Below are 21,481 nucleotides of genomic sequence, written 5' to 3' on the forward strand. Positions count from 1 at the left end.
CTACAGCAGTGTAGAGACTGATAGAGGAGTAAGCAAAGCTGAGTGTCACCACAATGTGGCAGTGTCAGTTGAAGTTGCAGTATGATGTCAAGAAAAACTTGCAGGGTTACGGGCAAAGAGCAGGGGTGGCACTAATTGGACAGAGCCAGCAAAGGTACGATTGGCTGAATGGCCTGCTTCTGTGCTGTGCAATTCTATATTGTGGCACTGCGCCCATGTTCTCACAGGCTGGGGCAGATTTTACTGCAGTGGGGAATTTCATTGCCTGCTGACAATAGCGCAGTGAGGGCAATAGGACATTTGGGACCTTTGCAGCAAACGACAGGCCAGTATATCTCCATAATCATGGAGATTTCATGACTGAGACACTATCAGAGGAAGAACTGAGAAGGAGGGTGAATTAGGGTAGGCAAGTTCAATGTCAAATCAGGTACAGAAAGAGAAATAAGGAGGGGGAAAGAAAGATCGGATTAAGAGAGGGAGAGACAGAGAGAAAGAAAAAAGTAAAACCTTAAAATATGACATTTTTAAAAAATCTCCAAAAAACAATTTGCAATCTGAAGGAGTGCGACTCTGCATTGAAAATTGTTTAATTTCTGGACAGGAGAAGTAGATTAGTGCTTATTAACAATTATCACATTGTTACAAAGGAGCAGAGGAACACCGGAGCAGGCATAGGCCATTTGGCCCCTCAAACCTGCTCTGCCATTTAACTTGATCGTGGCTGATCTTTTACCTCAACACCATTTTCCTGTATTGTCCCTGTATCCCTTGATGTCATTGGTATCTCGAAATCTATCCACCTGTGTCTTGAACATACTCAATGACTGAGCCTCCACAGCTCTCTGGAGCAGGGAGTTACAAAGATTCACCACCCCCTGAGTGAAGAAATTCCTCCTCATCTCGGTCTTAAATGGCCTACCTCATATTCTGAGGCTGTATCCTGTGGTTCTAGTTCTCCCAACCAGGGGAAATATCCTTCCAGCATCCACCCTGTCCACCTGAGTAAGAATTTTGTACACTTCAATGAGCTCACCTCTCATTCTTCTGAACTGTAGAGATTACAGGCCCAGTGTCCTCAACCTCTCCTCAGAGGACAATCCTGTTATCCCAGGGAATAATCTAATGAATATTTGTTGCACTCCCTTGATGGCCAGTATATCCTTCCTTAGGTAAGGAGTCCAAACCGACACACAATACTCCAGATGTGGTCTCGCCAAGTCTCTATACAACCGCAGCAAGTCTTCATTACTCCTGTGCTCAAATCCTCTTGTAATAAAGGCTAACATACTATTTGCTTCCTAACTGCTTGTTGCACCCGCATGTTAGCTTTCAGTGACTTATGAACAATTGCACCCAGGTCCCTTTGGACATCAACAATTCCCAATCTCTCCCATTTAAGAAACACTCTGCATTCCAGTTTTCCCTGCCAAGTGGATAACTTGACGTTTTTCCACATTATATTCTATCTGCCATGCTCTTGTCCACTCATTTAGCCTGCCTCAATCTCCTTGAGGCATCTGCATCCTCCTCACAACTCATATAGCCACCAAGCTTTGTGTCATCAGCAAACTTGGAAATATTACATTTGGTCCCCAGATCCAAATAATTGATTTAGATGGCGAATAGCTGGGGCCCAAGAACTGACTCTTGTGGTACCCTGCTAGTCACAGCCTGCCAACCTGAGAATGATCCATTTGTCCCTACTCTTCGTACTCTCTGTTTTCTGTCCATTAACCAATCCTTAATCCATGCCAGTATATTACCCCCAATCCCATGAGCTCTAATTTTGCTTACTAACCTCATGTGGATCCTTATCGAAAGCCTTCTGAAAAACCAAATACATCACATCCGCTATTTCTCCCTCATCTATCCTGTTAGTAACATTCTCAAAAAGCTCCAACAGGTTTGTCAAACATGATTTCCCTTTCATAAATCCATGTTGACTATGCCCAATCCTAATATTGTTTTCTAAGTGCCCAATTATCACATCCTGTATAATAGATTCTAGCATTTTTTCGACTGCTATATCAGGCTAACAGGTCTGTAGTTCCTTGTTTTCTCTCTCCCTCCTTTCTTAAATAGTGGGGTTACATTTGCAACCTTCCAATCCACAGGCAGCATTCCAGTATCTGTAGAATTTGAAAGATGATCACCAATGCATTCACTATTTCTACAGCCACCTCTTTCAACACTCTGGGATGCAGATCATCAGGGGATTTATCAACTTTCAGTCCCAATAATTTCTCCAGCTATCCTTTTTTACTAATATTAATTTCTTATAGCTCCTCAATCTCATTGGTCCCTTGGCTCCCCAATATTTCAGAGAGCCTTTTTGTATCTTCCTGTGAAGACAGCCACAAAATAATTGTTTAGTTTCTCTGCCATTTCCTTATTCCCCATTATAAAATTTCCACTCTCTGCCTGTAATGGGCCCACATTTGTCTTTACTCAGCTTTTCCTTTTTATACACCTATAGAGGCTTTTACACTGTTTTTATGTTCCTTGCTCGTTTATTTCATATTCTATTTTCTCTTTCTCAATCAATTTATTGGTTCTCCTTTGCTGAATTTTAATGTTCCTAATTCTCAGGTTTACTACTTTTGTTGGAAACTTTATAAGCCTCTTCCCTTGATCTAATACAATCTTTAACTTTTCTTAAAAACAAAAAAACTGCGGATGCTGGAAATCCAAAACAAAAACAAAAACAGAATTAACTGGAAAAACTCAGCAGGTCTGGCAGCATCGGCAGAGAAGAAAAGAGTTGACGTTTCGAGTCCTCATGACCCTTTGACAGACCTTGAGTTCGAGTCCAAGAAAGAGTTGAAATATAAGCTGGTTTAAGGTGTGTGTGTGGGGGGGGGGGGGGGCGGAGAGAGAGAGAGAGAGAGAGAGAGAAGTGGAGTGGGGGTGTGGTTGTAGGGACAAACAAGCAGTGATAGAAGCAGATCATCAAAAGATGTCAACAACAATAGAACAAAAGAACACATAGGTGTTAAAGTTAAAGTTGGTGATATTATCTAAACGAATGTGCTAATTAAGAATGGATGGTAGGGCACTCAAGGTATAGCTCTAGTGGGGGTGGGGAGAGCATAAAAGATTTTTAAAAATTCTTTAAAAATAATGGAAATAGGTGGGAAAAGGAAAATCTATATAATTTATTGGAAAAAAAAGGAAGGGGGAAACAGAAAGGGGGTGGGGATGGGGGAGGGAGCTCAAGACCTAAAGTTGTTGAATTCAATATTCAGTCCGGAAGGCTGTAAAGTGCCTAGTCAGAAGGTGAGGTGTTGTTCCTCCAGTTTGCGTTGGGCTTCACTGGAACAATGCAGCAAGCCAAGGACAGACATGTGGGCAAGAGAGCAGGGTGGAGTGTTAAAATGGCAAGCGACAGGGAGGTTTGGGTCATTCTTGCGGACAGACCGCAGGTGTTCTGCAAAGCGGTCGCCCAGTTTACGTTTGGTCTCTCCAATGTAGAGGAGACCACATTGGGAGAAACGAATGCAGTAGACTAAGTTGGGGGAAATGCAAGTGAAATGCTGCTTCACTTGAAAGGAGTGTTTAGGTCCTTGGACGGTGAGGAGAGAGGAAGTGAAGGGGCAGGTGTTGCATCTTTTGCGTGGGCATGGGGTGGTGCCATAGGAGGGGGTTGAGGAGTAGGGGGTGATGGAGGAGTGGACCAGGGTGTCCCGGAGGGAGCGATCCCTATGGAATGTCGATAAGGGGGGTGAAGGGAAGATGTGTTTGGTGGTGGCATCACGCTGGAGTTGGCGGAAATGGCGGAGGATGATCCTTTGAATGCGGAGGCTGGTGGGGTGATAAGTGAGGACAAGGGGGACCCTATCATGTTTCTGGGAGGGAGGAGAAGGCGTGAGGGCGGATGCGCGGGAGATGGGCCGGACACGGTTGAGGGCCCTGTCAACGACCGTGGGTGGAAAACCTTGGTTAAGGAAGAAGGAGGACATGTCAGAGGAACTGTTTTTGAAGGTAGCATCATCGGAACAGATGCGACGGAGGCGAAGGAACTGAGAGAATGGGATGGAGTCCTTACAGGAAGTGGGGTGTGAGGAGCTGTAGTCGAGATAGCTGTGGGAGTCGGTGGGTTTGTAATGGATATTGGTGGACAGTCTATCACCAGAGATTGAGACAGAGAGGTCAAGGAAGGGAAGGGAAGTGTCAGAGATGGACCATGTGAAAATGATGGAGGGGTGGAGATTGGAAGCAAAATTAATAAATTTTTCCAAGTCCCGACGAGAGCATGAAGCGGCACTGAAGTAATCATCGATGTACCGGAGAAAGAGTTGTGGAAGGGGGCCGGAGTAGGACTGGAACAAGGAATGTTCCACATACCCCATAAAGAGACAGGCATAGCTGGGGCCCATGCGGGTACCCATAGCCACACCTTTTATTTGGAGGAAGTGAGAGGAGTTGAAGGAGAAATTGTTCAGTGTGAGAACAAGTTCAGCCAGACGGAGGAGAGTAGTGGTGGATGGGGATTGTTTGGGCCTCTGTTCGAGGAAGAAGCTAAAGGCCTTCAGACCATCCTGGTGGGGGATGGAGGTGTAGAGGGATTGGACGTCCATGGTGAAGAGGAAGCGGTTGGGGCCAGGGAACTGGAAATTGTTGATGTGACGTAAGGTGTCAGAGGAATCACGGATGTAGGTGGGAAGGGACTGGACAAGCGGAGAGAGAAGGGAGTCAAGATAATGAGAAATGAATTCTGTGGGGCAGGAGCAAGCTGAGACGATCGGTCTACTGGGGCAGTTCTGTTTGTGGATTTTGGGTAAGAGATAGAAGCGGGCCGTCCGAGGTTGGGAGACTATCAGGTTGGAAACTGTGGGAGGGAGATCCCCAGAGGAGATGAGGTCAGTGACAGTCCTGGAAACAATGGCTTGATGTTCAGTGGTGGGGTCATGGTCCAGGGAGAGGTAGGAGGAAGTGTCTGTGAGTTGACGTGTTAGCCATGGTTCGATCACTTTTCCTGCTGGTTTTTTGTGCCATAAGGAATGTAAATTTGTTGCAAACCACGTAATAATTCCTTAAATGCTAGTCATTGTCTGTCTACCATCATACCTTTTAATGCAGTTCCCCAATCTACCTCAGCCAACTTGCCCCTTGTTCCATCATCATTTCCTTTGTTTAGATCAAAGACCCTAGTTTTGGACTGAATGGCATATTATGGTTACCCTTCCTTTGCAACGAGATTATCAATTAGCCCTTGTTCATTGCACAATACTAGACCTAAAATAGCCCATTCTCTAGTTGTTTCCTCAACACACTGTTCTGGAAAACCCATCGTGTATACATACCAGGAATTCATCCTCCACACCATTAGCGCTCATTAGGTTTACCCAGTCTATATGTAGATTGAAGTCCCCCAGGATTACTGTGTTACCTTTGTTACATGCACCTTTAATTTCCTGATTTATACCATGCCCTGCATTATCACTACTGTTTGGTGGCCTATAAACAACTCCTATCAGTTTGCTTCCCCTTGCTGTTTCTTAGCTCCACCTAAACTGATATTGATCTTCTGATCTAAGATCCTCTCTCACTAATGTGCTGATCCCATCCTTTATTAACAGTGTGACACCACCTCCTTTTCCTTTTTGCCTAAAAGCCAAATACCCTTGAACTTTCAGTTCCCAACCTTTGTTACTCTGCAGCCATGTCTCTGTAATGACAGTTAGGTCATATCTGTTTATTACTAGTTGTGCCGTCAATTCATTTACCTTGTTGCAAATGCTGCACTGAAAGGGTACTTTACAAGGATAATTATAGACCTAACTGTCTGTGGCAAGTTTAATTAACGTACAAATCCAGCTCACTGGGAGGTCGCTTTTGTGCAGCAAATGGCTAAACAGCACAAATTGGCCAGCACCGTTTGGCAATCCACAATTCACAGGATGTCTCTTCCTCACTACAAATTGCTAGTCAATTTGCACATTACAAACAGCGAGCATCATTAGGATGCTGCTCTATTTTCAGCAAAACCCGGCCCTTCTTATTCATACCCTCCACCACTGCCACGCAACACCACACCGCCCCCCCCCCCAAACAAGCTAACAGGTTTTCGAAGGGCCTCGCATTTCTCTAGCATCTTTCACAAGCTCAGGACATCCCAAAGTGTTTTACACCTAATTAAGTACTTCTTGAATTGTAGACACTGTTGTGATATAGGAAACTTGGCCGTCAATTTGCGCACAGCAAGCTCCCATAAACAGCAATGTGATAATGAACAGATCATCCATTTTTGTGATGTTGATTGATGGTTAAATATTGACCAAGACATGAGGAAATATCCCCCACTCTTCTTTGAAAGAGTACCATGGGAGCATTTACATCCACCTGAGGGGGCAGATAGGGCCTTCATTTAAAATCTCACCCAGTGCAGCACGCCCTTAGTCAGGCTAGATTTTCATGCTCTCATTTCTGGAGCAGGACTCAAACCCACAACCTTTTGTTTTAGAGGTGAAAGTGCTACCAACTGAGTCACAGCTGATACCTAGGTACAAAAGCTGTCATGCTTTACAGATTGTGTTGCATTGTAATCAGTGATAATGATAAAACTAATACAGCCTTAGGTATTCTCTCACCATGAGGGAGATCAGTTACATTAGTGTGACAACTCAAGTGTGACAGGGAGTGAGTACCACGCTTGTAAGTAGTGCCTGCTATAGGGAAGACTTAATTTGTTCGATATTTTATGATCGTGGTGTCAAATAGAAATGCAAGCTTCATTTTTATATTCATAGTGGCATTTGAACATTTTCTTCTGTTGTATAACTACATTGGGGAGGTGCCAATAATGTCACTGGTCTAGTAATCCGGGGGCGGGGGGAGGAGAGAGTGAGAGAGAAAAGAACAAACCCATCTGGTTCACTAATGCCCTTTAGGAAAGGAAATCTACTGTCCTTACCTGGTCATGTGGCTCCAGACCCACAGCAATGTGGTTGACTCTTAACTGCCCTCTTAAATGACCGAGCAAGACACTCAGTTGTGTCAAAATGCTACAAAGTCTAAGGGGAATCAACCTAAAGACAGAGTTTTAGTAAATGGTTCAGGTGGTTTGCGTTGGTAATAACGCTTTCCTCGGAGTGTTTACAAGCTAGCAACTTCACCATAACATTATGTAATAGCTTACGATGGTTAGGAATAGAGTTTTTACTCTCATCCAGTTTTTAAATGGGTTTCCTAGAAGTGTGTAAGTGAAAACCTCATCTCAAGTGTTTTTTTTAACCCTCCATATCTTTGAGCCGGATTGTCGAAGACCAGACGTATGACCAAAGATGCGTGTCAGGGCCCTGTGGACCTACATGGGAATTACCCGGGAAGTTTCAACATCCAATTGGAACACCCACCCTCCTACACTTCACCCACTTGCCCACCCTACCCACCTCACCCAATCATTTATTAACATTCAAACTGGACCTTTAAACTTACCATACGGCAGCTACTGCCATAAAAAATGGGGCATGTCTCATCTTCTCCCGACTCCACTCCGATGGAGTTCCCCAAATGATGCCATGCTGCTCTCCCTATAGGGGGGTAGTCAGCTTCCTCTCATTTTTAATCTATTTCCCAATCCTCTCCAACCCTCTTCTCCTATTCTTTTGCTTCAAGGAGGCTTTGTTTGCTTTCAAATGTTAACTTTTTTTTAGAAATCAAATTATAATGAGGAAAGGCACTCTGTCCATCTCTCTCTCTCTGCATCTCAATCTCACTGTCTCTCTTTCTGTCACTGCTGTATTGCTGCTGCTATCTTACATCTCTGTCTTGCAAATGTTAACAATAAGAATCTCTATCTCACAGGCACTCACAAGGGGATCATTTTCAGTTTATAATTTAAACAAAATTATTTCAGAAAATTTTGAGGGATTTATAGGTTGGGGCGGGAGTGGTGTAGGGGAATAATATACTACCACCCAATGGCCAGATTGTGATGTTACATGGTAGTTTCCATTATGAATATAAACATAGGAGTTTATAATATTAAAAGAAAGTGATGAAGACAAAAGTGGCAACAGAAGTTAGGCCTTTATAGGTAGCAAGTGCACACAGATGTAAGATTTTTAACAAGTCACAGATTGAAATGTTTAATTCATTGGCAACTACCATAAAGCAAACATCAGAACTCAAGCTATGATCTGCACCTGACTCCCATTTGCCTCATGTTTTCAACCTGACCGGAGGTGACAGGTCTATGTTAGGGGGCAAAGTCTAAGTGGTTTCTAATTGTTGCCTGGAACCAGACTTGGATAACAACCTTGACATCACTTAATGGTTTATCTTATTACAGAAAAGGCTGATACAATATGTCAACTGTAAAATTAGGCCAAGTGTCCCTGCCATTCACATTCATTTGTGCAAATGATGTGTTTGCACTCATGGTTTTCACAGAGCGAAATCTCATTGCTTCAGGGACTGTTTATGCAAAACTGTGGTACTTGGGTAGCAAATCACAGGAAGTGCTAAAATTCCCAGGATTTTTAAAATATTTGTTATTGCGATGTGGGTTTCGTTGGCTGGGCCAGCTTTTATTGCCCATCCTTAGTTGCCCTTGAGAAGGTGGTAGTGAGCTGCCTTCTTGAACCGCTGCAGTCCATGTGGTGTAGGTACACCCACAGTGCTGTTAATGGAGGGAGTTCCAGGACTTTGACTCAGCGACAGGGAAGGAACGGCAATATATTTCCAAGTCAGGATGGTGAGTGGCTTGGAGGGGAACTTCCAGGTAGTGGTGTTCCCATGTGTTTGCTGCCCTTGTCCTTCTAGATGGTGGTGGTTGTGGGTTTGGAAGGTGCTGACTAGGAGGCTTGGTGAATTGCTGCAGTGCACCTTGTAGATGGTACACACTGCTGCTACTGTGCGTCAGTGGTGGAGGGAGTGAATGTTTGTGGATGGGGTGCCAATCAAGTGGGCTCCTTTGTCCTGGACGATGTCGAGCTGCTCGAGTGTTGTGGGAGCTGCACACATCTAGACAAGTGCAGAGTATTCCATCACACTCCTGACTTGTGCCTTGTAGATGGTGGACAGGCTTTGGGGAGTCAGGGAGGTTCTTGCATTAGTCACTAGATAGTGGTCAAGAGCAAGAGCCCTGGCTGATTTCCACACCACCCCCCCTTCTCTCTAGTCCAGGGGTGCTGGGGCTAACTGCAACCCTCCGGTATACCTCTACACTACCTTCATTTTTTATTATGATGGATGAAAATAAGAACTTGCATTTCTATATCGCCTACAACCTCAGGACATCCCAAAGGGCTTTACAGCCAATTAAATCAATTATGTCAATTTAAAAAGGTTTGATCTGCCAATTGCTGACAGTAAAATGTTGAAAATAATGATTGGGTGATTTGCAGAGAAACGGCAAAAAAACTATACAGAATTATACTAGCTTGTCTCAAGATACATGGCGTTCAATGAATTCACTGTGACATACCTGCCACCTACTGGCCACCAGAGATATTGCAGGTGGCATGTTGTACTTTGTTAATATGAATACATTGCCCTTTTCAGCAACCTCACCATGAAACAACACAACCATCTTGCATGAGATGCCATTTTGAAGAAACAAGCAAATATTCGTGACCTGTGCTCTAATGTTTTAGGCCATACTAAACATCAGAAATGTGTCAAGTACTGAGGGTGAAAGAGCTGACAAGAAAATCAATTCCTCCCATTTCCTCGCTGCACATCGGGTTTTAGCTTTGGGTACAAATAGATCTAAAGAGTCATCATCTACAGCCAATTATCAACTCTAGCCTGTCACCATCCACAGCCAGTGTCCACCAGCAGCCAGGAACCAGAAGCCAGGTACCTCCAAGGCATGAGAAGAGTGTTCCATTAGTAGGCAGCCACCAACTGCAGCTAGCTGTCAGGCATCCACTGGGAGCCACCCAGAGCGAGAGGTCGCCAGCTGCCTGCTGTGAGAAGCAAAGCAGTGAGAGAAGACAGTCAGCTTCTCTGAAAAAATTAGGAAGTTCCCTAGGTTATAGGGGATAGAGCAATGTAGTTATTACCAAGAGCATCAGCAAAGCAGGAGAAATGGCAGCAGGGTCCACAGGGGTAGTTATGAGAGAGCTAGCCAGCCTTTACTTGGTATGATAGCCTCAAATGCACATCTATGAAAGCCCATCAACATCAGGAAAGCTGATGACAGGATAACAGTCCTGAATATAGGCCTGTGACATGTAGCTACACTGGATGTGGACTTATGATTGTTAACAACTTATATTTATATAGTACCTTTAATGTAATTAAGCATCCCAAGGTGCTTCCAAATATGACACTGAGCTATGTAAGGAGACAGTAGGTCAAATGGCCAAAAGCTTGGTCAAAGAGGTAGGTTTTAAGGAGTGTCTTAAAGAAGGAAAGAGAGGTTTAGGGAGGGAATTCCAGAACTTGGGGCCCAGGCTGCAGAAGGTATGGCTGTCAACAATAGAGCAATTAAAATTGGATCAAGAGGCCAGAGTTTGGTGACCTCTAGTTTCCTGAGAATGCGGGAGAGCAGCCAGGAGTGCATTGGAATAGTCCAGTCTGGACAAAACAAAAACATGAGGGTTTCAGCAGCAGATGAGCTGAGATGGGGGCGAAGTCGAGCGAGTTTAAGCGTAGGCATGTTCAACAGTCCATTATTTATACTGTGGGGATTTTCCCACATTACCTGTGAAGAAATGAATAAGCAAAGAATGCCAAGCTAGATGCAAGCAGTATAAGGAAAAGAAGCATGAGGGATACAATAGTAACAAAATTATTATTCACGTTTTCTAACCGTCCTTTGATGTAATGGTTAAGTTCTGCATTACATATGCACTTTTCGTTCGGTCACTGAAAGGGAGGGGGGCGGGGTGTGCGGCAGCAGGCCAGGGTCTTCTGACTACAATATTTACGGTCGGCTAAACAGTACCCGGTTCTTTGGGGATGCGATGTTCTCACGCAGGCACGATTACGTCACGCACGGCGTGTGACGTAATCACGCGGCCGTGGTAAACGTCGCGCCCTGATTGGTCGTTGGGGGAAATTTGAAATCAGGTCGCGAAAACGTCTGTAGTAACGGAGCAGGCGCCGGGTGGAGAGAAGGCGAGAGAGCGGCGGGATCGAGCGGTAAGGACTCCGGGGAGGCATAGCCCGCGACCCAAAGGTTATTCACTTTCCTTTCCCCGGACTGGTGCGGGTCGCCCGGTAGCGGATGCTGCTGATTGTTACGGGTGGTGGGAGCTGGGCTTCTGGACCCAGTGGGAGAGCGGGAAGAGCCGTTTGCCTTTCCTCATCCCTTCCCTCTAGGATCCCTCTCTTCCTGATCAGTGGAAGGGAAGGTGAGCCAGCGGCATTCGTGCTGCTTGAGATGCGAGCTGGACTCCCCAATATATCAACGTGGCCCGGGATGGGCCATGTTACCGAGTACTTATAAAAGACGGATTTGTATTTCTATAGCGCCTTTCCCATCCTTGGGACACCCCAACGCATATTGCATCCAATGAAGTACTCTTTTGAAGTGTGGTCACTGTTGTAATGTAGGAAATGTGGCAGCAAATTTGTGCACAGTAAGCTCCCACAAACAGCAATGTGATAATGACCAGATAATCTGCTTTTGTAGTGTCAATTGATGGATAAATATTGACCAGGACACCAGGGAGAACTCCCCTGCTCTTCTTTAAAATAGTGCCATGGGATCTTTTGCATCCACTGCAGATGAGGGTCTCAGTTTAACATCTCAGTCAAAAGTCAGCACCTCTGACAGTGCAGCACTCTTTCAGTACTGCACTGGGATCACCAGCGCCAGTACCCAGTTTGTGCTTACTCCTCTGCAGTAGAACTCGAACACATCATCTTTGAACTTGAAAGTGAAAATGTTACTGACTGTTTTATGGATTACATTAATACAGCTGCTAAACTTGTGTGCTGATAGATCAGCATACAAGGAACATTGGGTGAGGTGGGAAATGGAAGGACTTTCCTTCTATCCCAACAAAAGGATTATGAGCTAACTTTAATGGAGTCTGATTTGTACTTGTATAGTTTCAATGGAATAATTTCAGTCCATAGCATTGACTGCCTAACCCCACTGCAATCCTGAGGTAGTACATTTCTGGTCTTGAACTGGGTATATTGTGTACTCGTGGGCACGAGTGGGTTGTGGTTAGATATCAGCAGTTAATGATGCTTTTGTGCCTTTGCTGTGCACAGCACTTTAATGCTTGTGCTTCTTGCATAGTTAAGCAATATTTTTTATTCTGTTTGAATGGAAGGTCCCATGTTTTTGTTCTTTTGAAGTGAGCAGTTTTCCCCATCCGTTAACAGTACAGCTTGGAGCACAGCCCACTTACCATACAGTGCTGTTAGAACTTGGATTTTTAAACACTTAATGGGGCTGCTTCATCCAATTTGTGAGGGATGATTAAGCAATTCTTTGCAAATGAAGTTTTCTTTGGAAGAAATATTGTTGTTAAAGATCTCTGAGGGATGACTGTTAGAAATTGAAGAACCGCTGAGAATTGTTTTCATGTTGCTGGAGGCACCTTGGCTGAAGCATGTCACCTGGGATTCTTCAGTTTGTTCTGTTTGCTTCAATTAATTTCTATGGAAATTATTCCTTTAAACTGTTGTCATTTGTGATTGGACATGCTCAGCTGAATAAATTATTGTTTTGTCACTATGGTATCAAACTCAGCCCTTCATTCTGGCTGGTGAAGTCATGGCATTCAAAGTTTCCACTGAGTAAATATTAATATTAAATATTAAATTTCTACTGTTGAGTGGCAGTGTTTGCTCTGTGCTACTTTGTTTCTGAAAGCCCATTCCTCCAGGTCTTATCCCTTATGAATTATAATAAGACTGAACTGGGATTTCTGGAACTGAAGATAGGAAAACTACCACCATCTTTGGACTGACAGCCATTTTATAATTTTCAAGGGAACAGCTGGCTGCAACCGCACATGTGGAATGACCTGTGACTTCCAGCCAACTGTTGGTTCCCTGCAGGTGGAGAGACGGGTAGAAGATGAACCTTCACTTAAACTACCTGTCAGGCTAAAATTCAGTTGGTTGAAGATAATTGCATTTTGAAGGAATTCGACTCCTGTGTTGGTTTTTCTCCCTCTGCAAGTCCAGTGTGTGCAAGAGAATATTTCACTGGATTTAAAACTGAGGGATGTGTGGAAGCAGTGTCACTGTTATAGTTCCATTACTTTATAATGTTTTAACCCTTTTTTCTATGTATAGGAAAATGGAATCCGCAATGGTCACTCTACGAAACATGTTCGACCAGTTGCTCAGACAGATGGAAGTACTGAATGAAGGAACTGAACCTCGTAAGCATATTTAACTTCGCCAGTATTGGGCATGATCAGTGAGATTTTGCACCTAGTTTACTTTTAGACGCTTGGAATTTTAATGGGTATATTGTGTCGAACCAACAGGATAGGAGTTCAAACCTGGCTTGGTGAGCTGTACAACTGTGTGTCATGAAGCCTTATGGACCAACCAAAACAGTTATAATAGAAAAGCAGCTCATTCCTTTCAAACAAAGATTTCAGTTGTTTGATTTCTACCAGCATTTAATGTCAATTCACTTTCTTTTACTTATGAACCTCTATATCTCTGCACACTGCCCCTAGCTGATCTGCTCTGTGTGCTGGTTCCTCAGTCCTCTTGACTCCCATTCAGTTTTCCCTGGTGTCAGTTGCTTATATTTCACACTGCTCAAGTTTTGCCCACTCGAATTTCTTAGGCCCTGTGGTTTGAATGGATCTGTTTTCAGCCCCATCCACCCCTTTTGGGATTAGGGATTAATGCCATTGAGCAAGTCTGACTTTGAGAGTATACCATTTCAAGTGGATTGGCCTGGGAAATCTGAGGAGAAGAGAGCAGCAAAATTTGCAATATAAACCCAAGTTGAAAATGAGTCAATGTGCACAGGGCAATTGCCACAAAGGGGTTGGGACAATGTTTTGGATACTCCAGGTTCACAATATCTTTAAGGTCTGACAACATTGCATATAATTTTTAACCCAATTACTGCCTTTTAGCGAAGAAAATGGAAAATTAATTTAGAAGCAAAACTGAGTATCATTGCATCAACACAGCAGTTTGACCTATGCAAGACTCATATTAATGGATAGCATTGAAACAGGATAAACATGTTATATTGGTAAGCACTTTTTTAAAAAAATTATATCCGTACCTTTTTTCTAACAGAGTTTATTCAGTTAGCCAAAAACTTTGAAGAGTGCAGAAGAAAATGGCAGAAGACTGAGCTGGAGCTGTCCCGTGCCACAGAGTGCCTAACAAAAGCTGAGACTGAGCGAAGTGCACTTGATGTCAAATTGAAACACGCTCGTAACCAAGTTGACGTAGAAATGAAACGTCGGCAGAAAGCAGAAACAGAATGTGAAAGACTGGTATGTCTGGCTGATTTTAAAATTGTATTCTAAACCACCAGTGCGAAAAACAAACTGGTTTCCTCATTTTTGTATACAGGACTGACTATTAAGATTAAGTAACCACCTCATAATATTAAAGGAACTGTGCACTTGGTCAAACTGCAAAAAGTGATTAAAGCTCCTCTTCGGCCTTCAGCTGTTATGGTGTGGCAACTGTTTTCAGAAGCAGATTTATCTTTTAGGGACCAAAAGCTTTTATCCACTGGATGAGGACTAACGTGCCTGGTTTAAGCATTTAAGGCCCAATAGTGATTAAATCACTGGCAAAGAAATACAATCTCCACTACATTCTCCCATCACCTCTTGAAGTTGCAAATGACACATCGCCAGATCAATATGTGCAGGCTAAAACTACTTGACCCAGATTTATTTACAGGTGAAGTGATACACAGAAGCAAAGACTCAACAATGTACTAATAGTACAATATGAGAAAACAATACAACGACAATTAATCCACAAAGGTATGTCTCTTTTTGCAATAAATCACATTTTACAACCTGTTGGCATCTGGCGGGTTCTCTGGGTACATATTTGGGTCTCCTCTTCTGTAAACCTTTTGAGATGACATGTTTGCATGTGGAACATGCAAGTTACAACTTGCCCACAGGTTGTGGGCTTTATGCTTTCTTTCAGATTAAAGTCATTTCTTTTGAAGTAAACATCAAATGGAGATCTTAATATTTATACCAGGCTGAGCTGTTAATCACTGGAATTTATGGTTTTCTTTGCATATTTTTCCATACCATTTATCCACTTGACTCGGATTGGTCACGCTCACATGTGAGTCGAAAGATTATGGGTTGAAGTCCCACTGTAAGGCGAGTAGAGTGCTGTTGTGTCAAATGTGAGGTGCTTCCTTTCGGATGAAATATTAAGAGATCCATCTGCCTGTTTATCTTCCGTGGTGTTATTCAAAAAAGAGCAAAAAACACAGGTTAACAGGTCATTGATTGCATTTGCTATGCGCAAAGTGGCTGCTGCATTTACCTAAGTAACAAATGTATGTACTTAAAAATAACTGTTGCATGTGATCCATTTTGAGATGCCCTGAAGATGTGACTGGATACTTAACTAAATGCAAGTTCCATCTCTTTCTAATTTTCCTAATGGCTTAGCAATAGGAGAGAAAAGGGCTGTATAAATCTGGGTATCAAGCTATACACAGTGTCATCTCAACTTGTCTTCTGCTCTGTTATAAATAAAACCATAATAAATGCGCTCAATCTGAGGGTAAATTACATCACATGACTGGTAGTGGCATACAGTGAAAACTCCATTACATAATTCTCAAGAAACTATGAAACAAAAGGAAAAATTCTGGAATTCAGGAACCACTCAGCAGGTCAGGCAGCATTTATACAGAGCTGTCAGAAATGACATTTCATTTCTACATAATGTTTCATGTGTGGACAGATTTGAAAACCATGATGGGGAAAAAAATTGAGCTGTTACTTAACTGGGAGCCAAAGAAGGTCAACATGACTTGGTGTAAGTAAGGATATGGGCAGCAGGGAGTTTTGGATGACGTTAAGTTTACAGAAGGTAGAACGTGGAAGTCTGGCCATTCGCAAAAGGTCATTACCTGAAGGGTTAACACTACCTTTCTCTTTTCACAAATGCTTCTTGCTAATTATTTTCAACATTATTATGCATAGCATTAAAAGAATCAAAAACTAATCAAAGCCAATTTTATATTAGTAAACTGGCTTTGCAATATATGTCTAACCTAGATTTGAATACACTTGAGATAATGTACATAGAGGCAGCTACTTCCTGTCATATATTCCTACATTTTGGTAGTAAGAACAAGGAGGTTATGCTCCATGGAAAATGTTTCTTTGTATATCACTGAAAAGTAGAGACGTAGGTTAATAAGGCCATAAAGTAACAAACAAAGCACTGGGGTTCATTTCTAGAGGGGTGGAATATTATGTTCAATTTGTATGGGGCCATTTTTAGACCACACTTCAAGTTCTGTGAATAGTTCTGGTCTCTCCGTTTTACAAAAATGGTTGAGGCACTGGAGAAAGTGCAAAAAAGATTTACTAGGGTGGCACCAGAACTGAAAGGCTGGGGCTCTTCTCTCAAAAAGAAGATTGAGGGGTGATCTATTAGAGCCCTTTAAAATTATCTAAGTATTTGATGGGGATGACCAGATGCTTCCATTTGCAGGGAACGGCAAAACAGGGGACCGTAAATATAAGATAGTCACTTGTAAATTCAATAGAGAATTCAGGCAAAGCTTAAAAACCAAGGGAATGGTGAGAATAGGGAACTCTCTATTGAGCAGGTGAGGTAAATATTATATGCATTTGAAGGAAAGCTAGATTCACACATGAGGGAGAAAGGAATACATGGATATGGTGACAGAGTTAGGTAAAGAAAGATGGGTGGGGGCTACATACTGACATCGACCAGGCGGGTTGAATGCTCTGTTTCTGTAAATTCAATGTCACTACCATTAAAGCTCATGTTTAAAAATGTGCTTCTTGTAACACGATGTTATCCATTGCACTGAAGTATCTAACAGCCAGCGTGCTGCATTATTGCAAAGTTTAATTCAACTGGATTAGCGCTGATGGCTGTTAAACTCCTGACAGCCAGTTGGTGAGTAGGAGACCAGAAGCCAATCTTGGTTTTAGATTTATTCAGAGTGAAACATAACAAGTGTATACCTCCTAACTTTACTCCCACACCAGTGTCAATAAGTGTCTCTTTATATGCGCTCAAGTAATCATTCAATTAATGCTGCCCCATATATGCTTGATCTCAATTTATACAATTAACAATAACTAACAGCAAGGAGCCAGTACAAATACAGATGGATTCATCAGCCCAAGGCGTTTTCTCCAACTTCATGAAGTATTACACAATCTGAGGCCTTTAGAAAGTATTGCATCTGTATACATACTTCAGACCTAATTTTAAGAATCCAGGGCCACCATTGCAATGCAAGACTCTCTTCCCTTTCCCCAATCTGATGAAGCTGCAGGCAAAAGAAAAGCTTGCTCAGAGAGGTTGACCTGTACACTTGGTTTACAGATTGTACAATCTAATGAGGCTTCAAAGGATTGATTTTTTTTTTAAAAATCAGAGGTTGCCATCAAATTGCTTGCTTGTTCTCAATGGAATGGGGGGGTGGGGGGGCTGCTAGTTTTGATGGAAAACTGTAAGTCGGGCTGGAGGAGGTGCACCAAAAAGAGTAGCCTGAATTGGGACTGAGTGCCACCTTCCAGTATTAGACCATGCTGGTATTTGAAGGAAGATGGTCAATTTGTTCACATTTCAAAAATGGGCCAAACCTAAGTTGGGAATTCCTGTACCCTTTTGAGAGGTACCAATTGAAGTATTACGCAACACTATTGTGCTTTGGCAACTGCTCTTAACTGTACCTAAGACACAGAGCACACTTTTCTTTCCTTCTTGATGATGCAGGAGACAGCAAACAGTAATTGAGGTGCTGCTTTTGTGGGCTCAACAACCGTGCTTGTTATAAATTAGTCCATCCATCCAGTGCTGCTTCAGATGAAGCTGATACTGTAGGATGCTGCACAATGACTGCATTATGAAAGCCTCATGAATACTGGTCACTGATATTCGCATTTGTGCTTTGGAGCCACCTGGACATCAATTGAGAGCAAACCTTTTCTCTTTTTCAAGACCATGGGATTAATATGAAGAACTCTGCCTACATGCACTTAGGAAAGCTGCCACCTTATAGAAGCGCTGTCTCATCCACAGAAGCCATTGTAAAGATGCTGCCCCTTGCAGGGACAGCACTTATCGCTTCCCTCGTGCACACGTGTGAAAAGCTGTCAGGTGCATAAAGTATTTGAAGCAAATCCTCAACTCTTTTTAGTGCAATATCATAGCCCACTGTAACTAAACATTGTGAAGAAAAGTGTGGGGGTAAATGCTAGAAAGTCACAAACGAAAGGATCATTGAATGAGACCAAGTAATGCATGGAGCACCATGTAGCAGAGGGAGCACTGAAGCACAAACGTCCTCACTAAAACTTGCCTTTAAGAGCTCTGCTTGAACAAGAGAGCTTTCCCTTTTTTCTACAGTTGAGGTTTACACTGTGGGTGAAGCATTAAAAATATGTAAAATTTAGGACTAGAATGCTTTATATATTAGTTTGGCCTGCCTTATCACTGCCTATAAAATTGGATAGAGGGAGGTTAGGTACTTGATTTTCTGATCTGTTGTCTGCAGTATCTTGTATACAACACTGAGCTGTGAAAAATTGGGGCTATAATGTCATCTTCATACACCAAAACAATTTTATTGGGGTTCATGTACCGATTAACAAGGTAACTTCTGAACCATGGAACCTTTTGTAGCCATTCGTGCAAACCTTGTTTCCCATTTAGTCTTCAACAATCACATCACACCACACCATCCTGGCAATGGAGTGGTGAATATTTATTCACATACATAACAATGTCAAATATTACACAAGGCCTGATGACTGCCTTAACTTGTAGTGGAGCTTCTCATACAGTTTAGTTCCATTTTCTCCAGCTTGATAGCAGTGACAGGTGCTTGGAGTACAGCTGTAGGAGTAAACTGGTAACCTGCCCCTGTTTCATTCTTTATGCACAAGCTTAAGATGGTGAGCATTGTCAGGCAGTTTGACCATCGCAGCCAAACCCAAATGCTATCCTCACCTATCTGTATGCACAAGGATCACTGGAGAATGACCAGAAGCAGGCACTGTGACCACATTAAGATTTGATTTAACTTGAGCCAGTGGTACTCTTCCATTGTAGTAATTACTTTCTTTCATTTAAGGAACGTCAGATTCAGCTTATCCGAGAGCTCCTCATAACAGAAGGCTCGACCAGCATTCAATTAAATGAAGAACAGAAGTCTGCTCTTGCTTTCCTCAACCCCAAATGCTCAAATTCTAATGGATATGCATCCAACAAACGGTAGTACTTTTCAGTCACCAACAATTGTTTATGCTGTTGGTTTTAGGGCAAAGCTTCAATTGGGGAGGGGGAAAAGAGTCAAACATGACTTTTATATGCTGTTAAACCAGGAAAGGTCACAATTGAAATTTCATTCAACACTTAGAGGAAGTTGCATAAAGGGGCAGTACTTTTTTATGCAAAGTACTTTTTCACACAATTATGCTTAAATTATTTGGGAAAATCAAAGCACTGATTTTTCTTCAGCCATGGCGATCCTCCAGTCAACACTCTATCTTTGCCAGGATGCTCCAATAACTGCAGTTGCCCTGTATGCCCCAGTACAAACAGCTAGAGGCTGGACATAAATCACTCCAGAGGCTGCTTTTGGTACTGCCCCTGCAAAACCACAAGACAGGCTGAGAGAGGAAATTTCCAAACCTGTAGTGTAGCTTTGAGGTTGAGTCTCCAGAGTGGTTTTCTGGCCAGTTTGGAGTTCAGCCTCTTCCAGCTGTTTATAGTAGAACTGTTCCAGGATGAATTGAGATCCTCCCTACCTGATGTCACTGCAGTGGCAGTGTTGGAAGGGAGACTCTATTCCAGGGTCTTGATGCCAGCAAAGAACAGCCCAAGAATTCTTTTGAGTGAATTATTTTCTTTTATAAGGGAATACTTTGTGCAAAAAAAAAGTTTTTTATCCCTTCCTTGCCCCTCCATTTCCCTTTCTCTCTAATGGGTGCCTGTGACGCATTCTAATGTGCTGGTTTTGAGAGTTCAGTGTTTTATCAAAATGCTCTTAACTAATAAGATTCAAAATTAAGTTAGAAGCCACCTCAAAATACTTTAGGGTTTCATTAGTATTATACTTTTAAAGCACTTGCACCAGAAGCATTGGTGTACAATTAGATATTAGTAGAAGCCACGTTTCTTGCTCATGAATTGTTCTGCATGGAATTACCATTCTAGGTGAAGAATTTGCAATCCAGAATTTTTTTTTACATTTGGATCAGTAAGTGAAGTAGATCAGTGTTGCAGACAGTTGGAAATTTGAAGTGTCAAAGAGTATACAGGCTGACACTTTGTACAGTGCTGAGAGAATGCTCCATTGTCTGGGATGCTGTCTGTAAACTGAGGCCCCATGCCTGTTGAGGTGGATATTAAAGATCCTACTGTTCAGCCTTCCCAAAATGGTATTCCCTCAATCCACATCACCCCCAACAGATTAAATGGTTATTCATCTAATTTGCTGTTTATGGTACTTCGTTGTGCGCAAACTGGCTGCCGCATTAGCCTGCAAAGCAACAGTGGCTGCATTTCAAAAGTAAGTTCTGAAGCATCCTGCTGATGTTCTCCTGTTATGTGGCATCACCTTGACCCTCTTGCAATCAGTTTATCCAGTTCTAAAGATTCCTCACTCCAGATGAAAGCGCAAATAAATAAAGGATCTTCTGTAGTCGAGAGTGGGGTGTGCCATTTATTTTCACCCTTGAGTGAGACCGAATAATCAGTGGTGTTGCTGCTTTTTTTTTAAAATGCTATTTGGGGAGAAAAGTGCACTGATCGTATTGTTAATGACTGGAGGGGGGAGCGGGGCATGTGGTAGCCAAATATCTTGCAATTGTAGAAACTTGGGATAGCATAAAGTAGGTAAGTCAAATGAGTCTTGTTGATGGTTCCTAAATATTTTTACTTTTTTTTTAGACTACCTACAATAGATGAGTCTGGATCGTTTATCTCTCATTCCGACATTAGCTATGACAAGACTGATGACTCATTGGTAATTCTTTTTACATATCTTTTGTTAAATAAAGTTGAGGCCGCGTTCGTGGGATTTGATTGAAGGGTATCAGGAACTCTCAGTGAATCTGAGGTGGTACATTCTGTCCTGTTCAGTTCTGTTTTGCATTGAAAGGCTTAGTTTATTTGCTTTATTGAATTATTCGATGTAAACAAAATGGCGCTGAAGCAAAATATGCTTTTAAAAAATGTGAATTTTCCCATCAGATTGGAAAATAGTGAACATAACTCCTCTATTCAAGAAAGGGGGAGGCCAAAAGCAGGAAACTACAGACTAGTTAACCTAATACCTGTCACAGGGAAAATGCTTGAATCATATTATTAAGGAGGTTAT

The 21,481-nt window shown here is 42.5% G+C and overlaps 1 protein-coding gene across 2 annotated transcripts in view; it reads left to right on the top strand.

The window, feature by feature from the left end:
- Positions 1-11,013: 11,013 nt before the first annotated feature.
- Positions 11,014-21,481, top strand: part of racgap1 (Rac GTPase activating protein 1) — a 32,580-nt gene continuing 22,112 nt past the window's right edge. Inside the window, exons 1-5 of one of the 2 annotated variants that reach the window (XM_041180540.1) lie at positions 11,014-11,097; positions 13,216-13,304; positions 14,191-14,393; positions 19,232-19,371; positions 21,052-21,127. In XM_041180540.1, coding sequence (XP_041036474.1) covers positions 13,220-13,304; positions 14,191-14,393; positions 19,232-19,371; positions 21,052-21,127 — 504 coding nt within the window. In that variant the 5' untranslated portion in view covers positions 11,014-11,097; positions 13,216-13,219. Of the gene's footprint in view, positions 11,135-13,215; positions 13,305-14,190; positions 14,394-19,231; positions 19,372-21,051; positions 21,128-21,481 lie in introns of both variants that reach the window. The other variant, XM_041180539.1, reaches the window with a different exon arrangement.

Source organism: Carcharodon carcharias, chromosome X (assembly GCF_017639515.1).
Source record: "Carcharodon carcharias isolate sCarCar2 chromosome X, sCarCar2.pri, whole genome shotgun sequence".
Lineage (NCBI taxonomy): Eukaryota > Metazoa > Chordata > Chondrichthyes > Lamniformes > Lamnidae > Carcharodon > Carcharodon carcharias.